The sequence below is a fragment of the Carassius auratus genome, chromosome 44 (genome assembly GCF_003368295.1).
Source record: "Carassius auratus strain Wakin chromosome 44, ASM336829v1, whole genome shotgun sequence".
Lineage (NCBI taxonomy): Eukaryota > Metazoa > Chordata > Actinopteri > Cypriniformes > Cyprinidae > Carassius > Carassius auratus.
Genome location: NC_039286.1, coordinates 8,427,262 through 8,437,713, shown reverse-complemented (window position 1 = coordinate 8,437,713; position 10,452 = coordinate 8,427,262). Strand labels below are relative to the sequence as shown.

The 10,452-nt window shown below is 35.7% G+C and overlaps 1 protein-coding gene across 3 annotated transcripts; it reads right to left on the bottom strand.

The window, feature by feature from the left end:
* Positions 1-2,046: 2,046 nt before the first annotated feature.
* On the bottom strand, positions 2,047-7,124 carry LOC113062384 (chromatin modification-related protein MEAF6). 3 transcript variants are annotated; one of them, XM_026232205.1, is made up of 8 exons: positions 6,953-7,123; positions 6,349-6,464; positions 6,175-6,262; positions 5,392-5,437; positions 4,316-4,505; positions 3,112-3,141; positions 2,781-2,814; positions 2,047-2,470 (listed from the first exon to the last, which is right to left on the bottom strand). In XM_026232205.1, exons 1-8 carry the CDS (start codon positions 7,040-7,042, stop codon positions 2,456-2,458), a joined length of 609 nt encoding a protein of 202 aa, XP_026087990.1. In that variant the 5' UTR covers positions 7,043-7,123; the 3' UTR covers positions 2,047-2,455. The 3 variants fall into 3 exon arrangements, with proteins under 3 accessions (XP_026087990.1, XP_026087992.1, XP_026087991.1); XM_026232207.1 differs by lacking the exon at positions 3,112-3,141 and having other exon boundaries at positions 6,953-7,121; XM_026232206.1 differs by lacking the exons at positions 2,047-2,470; positions 2,781-2,814; positions 3,112-3,141 and adding an exon at positions 3,880-3,956 and having other exon boundaries at positions 6,953-7,124.
* Between the last annotated feature and the right edge of the window lie 3,328 nt (positions 7,125-10,452).

Below are 10,452 nucleotides of genomic sequence, written 5' to 3'. Positions count from 1 at the left end.
TAAAAAATCTTGCTTTGTGGTCAGGTTTTCAGCCCTTCCCATCATGGGAGTTGTTATTGCAGCTTTGCACAACACGAGCATGCCATTTTTCAGATAAAATGAAGCAACTGAAAAGACAATTCTCCAACCACGGGCCAACACAAAAAAAAAGTGATCAGTATTTTGATGTCCTCTGACTGAACAAACACACACAGACAAATTGAGTGATACAAACAGTGAAAAGTCTCAGTGGTGCTGCACTATATCAGGAGTTTTGGACGACCGCGACTAAATGATCTACAATAAATAATTTCCTTTTTCCAAACTTTTTTACTTTACTTTTTAACTCACTTTTCTGACGTCTGCTGAGTGTTTGATGTTTTGAATCGTCTTGGTTTTTTTTTGCATCTTTCTGTGTTCATCTGTCTTCATCAGTTGAGTCTATAGACAGAGAACAACACACAATATGTTATTATAATGGATTTATTTAATAAAATAAATTGTTGAATAACAATGAGATTCCTCATGATATGAGCCCTTCAAAATCAGTTTTGTCAGTATCTTCTACCTTCTTCTCTTGACTCTCCTCTTCTACAGAAACAGTGTTGTGGTTCGTGTGGTCTGTCACAGCACACATCAGACACACACTGAGAAATGGAGAAATGAACAATAGAGTGGCTGATAATAACCTGCACTAGTGTGGTCAACATGTGCAGAGCTTGAATCTGTGGCTGATGATAAAGTAGAAGAACTAATTAGGTTAATGACTTACATGGAGGATCCTCCATACTCACTCTCCTTTTTCGTGTATATGATTGTGTTGGGGAAGATTCTGCCATTCCACCTTTTCAAGGGGAAAAAATAAATAAATAATCAGCAAACAAACATAAAAAAACAGACAAACAAAATAGCTATAACTGTCACTATAATTGCTGTTTATGTTAAAGGAAAAGTACTCTACTTTTAAAATTAACAAACATTTTCTACGGCCAGCTTAGTGGTATAATTTTGTTTTTAGTAAATGTGATTTTTCAGATGCAGTATATTTTAAATGAAATTGTTTTAATAGTTTAATTTGTATTTCATTGTAGTAAACATTTTATTTTGTAAGAAATTTCCTTTCAAAATACATGCGCTCATAAAAATGCTAACAATAAACATTAACAGATTATTTGTAAATATATATATATAAAAAAAAGATTATAGACAGATTATATTGAGAAAAAAAACCTTGTAGTGAAAACCTTTATGTTTCACCCTTCCATTGCTATTGATATCAGCATGAGTGAATCCCGTATTTCTGAGGGCTGAGGGATTCATGTCACTCGTGAGTCCTGAAACTATGGCCAGTAACTGATTATTACAGTTTTAATCTGAGGATCCTGCTTCTGATTTAGGATCAAAAGTTCATTTATCCTTCATGTTTCTTTAGACTTTGTCATGTGACAGAAAAACCTAACTTTGCTGTACAACAAACCAAATGACTTACTTTTTATAACTATTTCCATTTCAGTGTAGTAAACAACTAAATTAGTAAATTAGTTGACTTTTTGACATGATCAACCCCGGGGCATGTTGCATGAACATGTTAATTGTCTCAAGTATGACCAAACAGTTATGGTTCTTTGCCACGAATCGTAGTTTGACTATCAAACCAGATCTTTTCATTTCCATTAGAAACCTGTTCAGGACAATAACACTTACATTTTTTTCACTTACCTCTGAGTATCATATGTCCACAAGGGTCTTTCGGCAGCTCAGTAAATCTTCTGTTGTATAAAGAAGCTGATCTTTTCATGCGTCGTTGTTGATCAAGTCGTCTCCAGTGATGTCAGAGCTCCTCCTGCATTTACATATTTACATTCATTCCTGTATTTGGTGTGTTGGGTTCATGTGTCTGTTTGTATGGAGCCTGATGGTTTTTTTTTTTACAACAATTGATGGTTCCAAGATTAGCTTTCATTTATCAGTATGATTACGGTCTAAATTATAGTAAGTTACAAAGTTTAATCTAAGTTTTTTAATTAAAAAAAGCTGTTAACAACAAAACTTTTCAACAAACACAGATCATTGTCTTATTTCAGTTTTATTCAAAACAAGATGGTATAAAACAAAAAAGTAATAACATGACCAACTTTTTACATTAGCTACACAAGTTTATCTAAACAAAAGGTGAAAGCTATCCAGAGGCAGGAAGGGAAGGTTTGGATCCACTGATACGTCATTCATGAAACATAAATAAAAGATTCCATCATTATGAGCAGAACTGGAACCTCATGTCTGCAGTTCACATCATGCAATAACAGGTGGATCTGAATCCATCAGAGAATAAAAATGACACTAGAGCTTGACTACGATCCGGAAAGAGGGAAACAGAACAGTGGAGAAATGCAGCGGAAGATCCAGACGTTCTAGAGCGGAGAGAATCGAAGCTGACTGAAGAGGTTTGGTTTGTGTGAATATTATCCAGGATCCATTAGGCAGAGTAATCCTGCAAAATTGAACATTAAACATGCATTTAGTTTTAACTCACTTTAAAATGTTTGTTCTTAGGATTTATCGTGGATTCTCTTCATTTATGGCCACCAAAGCAACACTTAATAAAATTCGAATAGTGTTTTGTTTTTTCAAATAATAATAACAGATCAAGTATTTGAATATTCCACTATTTGTGGACACCCCTAATTAACATTCTATTTAGCAGCAAAAAATGGGTGAAAACAGCACCTACACCTGACTATAAAATCTACAAATATATACATATATGTACACACAACATACTTTAGTACATCTGAACTTACCGCTCTGGGTTTCTTGTTCATCTTCATGTCAAATCTGTAAGGTGAAAACATGAATTACCAAACAGCCCGTCACGGTCAGATAAACAAATGAACCTGATTAAAACCCTGCATGCAACTAAAATATTCCCACCAAGTCTATGAGCTCCACAAACATGCAGCTGAAAAATAAATGCAAAACCAAACAAAAGCCAAAAAGAAACTGCAGCAACATCTGCAAATGCTCAGGTAGAAGCAAGCGTCACAGCATTCTTCCACGTGATGTGGACGGCCCTACACAGCTAAAGGACAGAAGACACGGGAGTGAGAAACAGGAAGTAAAATTGAGACTTACTCAAAGTCATAATCAAACATGCCAGAAGGGCTGAAGGGAGCAGCGGTAGGAAGGAAGAGAGCATCAGAGGTTAGTGCACTACACTGAGCAGCACTTCAGTGCTACAGTCCACTACATAGGGTGTGAATGTGTGGTTAGTAGTATACTAGATGAACAAGCTCAACAGGACAGATACTATCGAATCCTCTCAAGGGTGTTAGCAAATATAGGACCCTAACTAGTTCTCATCTTATTTCATCTGAAGTGATTCTGGATGCAACCATCCATTTCCAAAAGAAAGCCAGAAAGACCAAGAAATGGGTTTGAAAAGCATTTAAAAGCTTGTTGACCAGCTGAGATATGTAACAGACATTAAATTTTTAAAATGTGATTAATTAAAATCATTTTAAAAATATTTCAAATATAGTGGATGTTTCAATTAAAACAAAAAATGTGTAATTCGTGCCTACCTTTTTTTTTTTTTTTTTTTGCCCTTTTCTAAAAAAAAATTCCAATATTTCATTCATGAAATATTCATTGTGGTAACAAATTGTTTATTTTGCATGACAATAAAATAAAAAATTGCAAGGGCCTGAATTTTTTTTTTTTTTTAGAAACAATACAATGCATTATGTATTTCCAAAAAAAAACTAAACCTAAAGACAAACAGGTCGCTATTTATTCATGAAAGTTCATTTTAAGGTTAAGGTTCATTTGAAACACTTTTTTGCACTATAAATGCAGTAGGAGCCACTCTGGGCTGAATCAAATTAAACTAACTTCTCTAAATCTTCTTTCTGTCCATCTAATCCAAACACAGATCTGAAAATTGAGCATCTTCTCTAATCAAACCGGTCTGAAGTGAACTAGAACAGAATCAGATAAACATCAGGACAGTAAGAGACTTTAGGCTGGATCTACACGAGAGGAAACAGCAGATAAAGATACTAAAAAAAGAGAAACCAAAGCAAACTCAGCTGAGCAGGAGCCACAGCATTATGAAACTGAAGTAAAACCCTCCCGTTTGGGAAAAGATATATGGCTGGCTACCAAAATCATCTATGAATATGTTTATTTATAACAGCTCCAATATTCCTTTAGATGTGTCCACAAGACATCAAACATTTCACAATCAAATAACAGTCCGTTTTAATTAGCACTAGAACAGCCAGAATGAGCACCATTTTATATCCTGGACCCCAAGGGCCTGCTGGAGATCAGGTACCTGTGTCTGTTCTTGTTCTTGCGTTTCTTGTGGCTGCTATGGTGGCTTGCAGAAGACGACGAAGCAGCTTTCTGGGGTTTCAGGTCCTGCAGGGCTCCATCTGCCTCCTCTGTGTCTTCCTGGCTGGGTTCGTTTTCCTGGTTTTGGAGATCTGGGGATGTGTCACTCTCTGTTCCGCTGCCTGGTTCACCTAAGAAGGCAGAAGAAAAGGAAAGCTTACATAAGCCCCTTTCACACTGCGATTCCGGAAAATGCATGGGTAATGTGTCCCGGCAATTGTTCCGGGTTGCTAGATTTTGCACTTTCACACTGCCAGTGATTCCCGGAATATGTGCGTGCATTCACACTCAATCCGTAAAGGTCCCGTAATGACACGTGACATCAGGGCTTGACGTGTAATGTACGAGTCGAAAACGTTAGGCACGTTATACTTGCACTGAAGCTGGCGAACGATCTCAGCATCAGCACGAATACTGAGGAACTAACTGATCTCTGCTTTTTTACAGTTTGCACAGTTGATCTTGGGTTGATCTGCTTCAAAACACCTGGTAAAAGAGTCACGCGATAACATGCGTCATCACTACGACAAACCCTTTTCGGCATTAGATCTGGCTTTTGTTCACACAGTGCTCGTTCTGGGACTTAACCCAGCAATATTACTAGGTCCCCGACCCGGGATCAATCCCAGGACGTGTTTGCATTCACACTGAAGGTGACCTGGCAATGTTCCTGCAATTTTCCGGGTCTGATGTACAGTGTGAAAGAGGCTAAAATTATTCAAAGATTAAATCAATAAAAACACTGATTCTCAGTAATTTACAAATCTTACAAAAAAAACATCAAATTGACTGTTTATCATAACATAATATATGGGCATCACATGTACTATTAAAGGTTTTCAATTTTAATTTGACATTATTCAATTTACTGGCGATTCCTAAAAATGCTGTCTGGGTAAAAACAAAACTGTGTCCTCAGCTCACTAGGTTTTAAAACAAAGCCCTTTAATACTTAAAGAAAAAATATATCACTGTTAGAAATCTTTGCAGAAACAAGAAGCATGAGATTCTACTCACGTTTTTCATTCATATGATCAGGAATTCCTCCAAGAGCACAAACAGCCTGTACAACAATCCACAAAACAGTTTAGATCATTTTGTTATATTTCTTCATTGTTTTTTCTTAGTTTTCTTTTACTTATTATATATGTACAAATAAGATATAAGTATATATATATATACAGTCAGGTCCATAAATATTGGGACATCGACAGAATTATAATCTTTTTGGCTCTATACACCACCACAATGGATTTGAAATGAAACGAACAAGATGTGCTTCAACTGCAGACTTTCAGCTATAATTTGAGGGTATTTACATCCAAATCAGGTGAACGGTGTAGGAATTACAACAGTTTGTATATATGTACATCCCACTTTTTAAGGGACCAAAAGTAATGGGACAGATTAACAATCATAAATCAAACTTTTTTTATTTTTTAATACTTGGTTGCAAATCCTTTGCAGTCAATTACAGCCTGAAGTCTGGAGATCAATTAGACATCAGCGTACGCTGGGTTTCATCCCTGGTGATGCTTTGCCAGGCCTCTACTGCAACTGTCTTCAGTTCCTGCTTGTTCTTGGGGCATTTTCCCTTCAGTTTTGTCTTCAGCAAGTGAAATGCATGCTCAATCGGATTTAGGTCAGGTGATTGACTTGGCAGTTGAAGCACATCTTGTTCGTTTCATTTCAAATCCATTGTGGTGGTGTATAGAGCCAAAAAGATTAGAATTGTGTCGATGTCCCAATATTTATGGACCTGACTGTATATATATATATATATATATATGAAATACTGACCGCCACTGATGTGACGGAGGACTTGCTGAAAAGTCGTTCTGCTTCCTTGAACTTCCTATTCCTCCTATCCGTCTTGCTGTTTGAATTCCTGAAGTAGGAGAAAGATGATGCTAATCTGTACGTATTTAAGATTGATATACATCACTGAACCACATGAAGTCACATCACACTCACTTTTGATTGGTCAGATATCGATCCCATCCTCGAATGATGTTACCATACATCTGAGTGTCCTCCAGGTAACTGCCTTCAAATGCATAAATCTGTCTTTCCAGATTCACCAAAGTCTCCTGTTAAAAACACAAATAACATTTCAGTTGCAGCTGTCAATCACTCATCACCTTTATATAATCATATTATAATAATATGAATTCTCTGTGTAGTTCTACTTTCTTTGTTTATTTTGTAAACCGAATCTCTGCACAAGTGGCATCCTTTTTAAAAAAAATTAATTGCTGTATACCGTTTTGCTGTATGTGTCGTGCATACGGAGCCGCCACAACAAAAGCGGCTAACACAGTTAGCACGTTAGCATATATATATATACAGTAGATATACTGGAATATCATTTTGACACATGTAGTACAAATAAGGTAAAATAATACTTTCTGGTGTATAAATACAAACACAAATTCATACATCGATTTTAAAATATGAACAACCGTTTATTTCAGACTCGTGTTTGTATGCTAACGCAATTACGGCTATTCCGGTCTCCTTTGGTGCCGCGTGAACATGGTTTGAAGGGTTTTGGACATTTAAAAAGGAATATAATTACCGCAAGCTCTTGTTTTCTCTTGACCAGTTCGGAGAGCTCTCGGCGGGTGTCGGGGATCTGCGGTGGAGTCGCTTTGGCGTGCATCGCCATGATGGAGCTGACTGAGCTACTCGAAGACCGAGAAAAGCTGAGATGTGGACTTCTGACTGCAGTACTGCGCTTGTCTTCCGGTCCGACAGGGGGCGCGCGCTTCGTATCCAGAGCTGTTTTTATACAGTCAATGCTCCAGAGAGCAAAAATGTGTAAAAACCGGATAGGGTTTTTCAGTAGAATGCTTTTACTGTCTATGGTAGAATGAGAACTGTGATGCACCCTAACTTTAGAAGATTGCACGTTTTGGCGTTCGTATGAACAGAGAAACCTTACATCAAATTTCGTTTGCGTACGATAAGTTCTAAGACGGGAATCATTTTAGTAATGATCAAATCCTGACAAACTAGGGTGTATACTGTAATCCTAAAAAATACTGCTATTTATAATATCCAAGAAATATATAACAGATTATTTAATTCGCATTTAGATAAAATTTAGATCTTTCCATGTGACGTATCCTCCTCCTTAACCAATGAAACGCGTGCGTGAACAGGTAAGCCACGCCTCCCTTGGTTTTCGTTCTGAGTACTATTTCTAGAGTTCTAGCCAATATGAACTCTCTTTGCCTTAGGCCACCATTATTAACATGGAGCGCGTTCGCGTCCCGCACAACAAAATCTCCGCCATTCTCGCGCTTTCTCCCGCTTTTTTTTTTGTCTTTTCTGTTATTTTACATGCACAACATTTATAGCCACTGGCCACCAAGCGGCGACAGAGTACTTGATATAAAAGCAACTTTCTTTGCATTAACTACAGACGTCACAGTAAAAACCTATTTTGTGAAAAAGGGCAACTGATGTGAAGGCAAGAGCAAATATTATATTAATAATAAATGTATTCAATAGTAATATAGATTTACCCGATTGGATCATAAAAATAGAATCTGCATTCATTTGTAAAAAAAAAAAAAAAAAAAAAAAACATTTATTTATTTTGTTATTGGCTTTTGCTGATTAACGTTGTTTACAGTAGGTTATTTCAGAATGAGAATCCAGGGCCTGGTTCATATATCTCACATGCACCTGCTGAGGGATGCAGTCCTTCATTTTCTAAGAGAGGAACAGGAAGCTTTTCTTCAAAAGTGAGACCCTGATCAAAGACTTGTTATACAGAAACATCTGGAAATGACATATCCTACATTAATCAGTGCATGTGCTGGAACCTTCTTTAGGACAGAGATCTTAATATAAGTCTTCCAAACTTTTATGCTTTAGACATTTGGCCTTCCTGTTAATTGCCTTTCACTTCTTTGAAATATATTATGCTGTTTAATATTACTGACTGTTTTTGCATCTTTATTCTGATTCCAGAGATTAAGCCCAGGACCTGATGCTTTTAACCTCCAGACGTCTCTACTTCACAAGCATGGTTTTAATTGAGGAGAATCCAGAATGTTTTGTCTGCCTGTTGCAGTAAAGAGAGAAGAAACTAAAAATGAAAATCCTGCACCAAATCAATATGATGTATGTAACTATGTATTACTCAGGATTTATCACTTTTTGGCAGACATATACTCTTGCTTTTTATCACAGCAAAATGTTTTAAAACAGCATTTCTTAGAACAACACTTATTTAAAAAAAATCTCTTATGATATTATACATTCTTGCTGAATAAAAGTTAAATAAATAAAAAATACTACCAACCACAAACTTTTGAATGGTAATGTATGTTTTTATTCATGTTGGTGTCAGGTGTCTTATAGTGCTGTGGACAAAAATTCATCCGTTTCAGCTCAAAGTGCATTCTGCTCTAAATCCAGACGGAGTGCCAGTGTCTCAGACAACTCTAAAGGATCCTCTCCCTGTGAGTAACTCGGGTTTAGATGAAGATAATTAAGTTAGAGTTGCAATGCAAACTGTTAAAACACAGTGAAAACATGAAAACAAATGAATATTGATGAGTTTTGTTGGCTTTTCCAGAAAGTGAGTATATGTTTGCATGTGCACATAAATACAACCACTGTACATATTTTAAATTCAGAAGTCAAATTAGGTATAATATTCATTGGAAAGAAAGAGATACTGCTTTTATCATTTATTAATTTTCAAAAGCAGAATAAGAATAGTCATGGATATCAAAAATAAAAATAATGAAAAGTTTATACAGATCTGAAGTATTTCTGTGCTCATGTTTCATAGATTTTTTATCTTAATAAGATTATTTTAAATGTTTTGTATAATAAGTCAATAAGTCTCTTATGCTCAGCCAGGCTGCATTTATTTGATAAAATTACAGTAAAAGCAGAAATACTCTGAAATATTTTTACAATTTAAAATAACTGCTTTCTATATTAATATTTTCAAATATAATTTATTTCTGTGACACAAAGCTGAATTGTCAGCATCATTTCTCCAATCTTCAGTGTCACACGATCCTTCACAAATCATTCTGCTGATTTGCTGCTTAAGAAAAATTATTAATTATTATCTATATTATTACATTATCTACAGTATACAGGAAACCTTAATACACTACCATTCAAAAGTCTGAGGTAAGTATGATTTAAAATAAGAAAACAATGGATCATTTTATTCAGTAAGGATGCATTAAATTGATCAAAAGTAACTGTAAAGACATTTACAATATTACAACAACAACAACAAAATACATTTTAAATAAATGTACTGATAAGTTGCATCAATAAATAGCATTTTAAATATATTATAATAGAAAAATAGTTCACATTGTAATAATAGTTTACATTATTACTGCTTTTGCTGTGGTTTTGATGAAATAAATGCAGGCTTGGTCACTAAATGTATCAAAGCATTCTCAGAAACATCAAGCTGCTTTCTCTGTCTGAGTCATCTCTGAACAGCTGAAAGTCAAAGCAGACACAGCTGAGCTCCAAACCCTTGATCCCTCAGCCGCTGATCGTGGACCTGCTGGATGTTGTGAGGGATGTGCTTCAGCTGGTCCTGGGTCAGTGGTGTAATACAGGGCTAGGAGCAGCTGTTGTGGGAGAGGAGGGTGTGGAGGTCTGCGCTCATCTGAACAATGTGAAAATCTCTGAGGGGATTTCAGACGATCGTGACATGAAAATGTCCTCTGGAGCATCAGTGAATGACCTCGGGACACGGTCAACATTACTTTTCGGCTGTTTAATACCACCTTTATCTGACTGAACATTTATAGATTATGATGTAACAATATAAAAGATGATTCAGTTATGATTATAAAACAGTTATGTTATTTGCTACCAAATATAAAAGACAATTGCTCACCAAAGCTCCATTTATTTGATAAAAAATACAGTTAATAACAGTAATAATGTGAAATATTATTTAAATTGAATAGTACTGTTTTCTATTTGAATATACTTTAAAATTTAGTTTATTCCAGTGTTATTCAACGCTGAATTTTCAGCAGCCATTATACTTCTACTTTTATCTTACTTTGGTTTGTT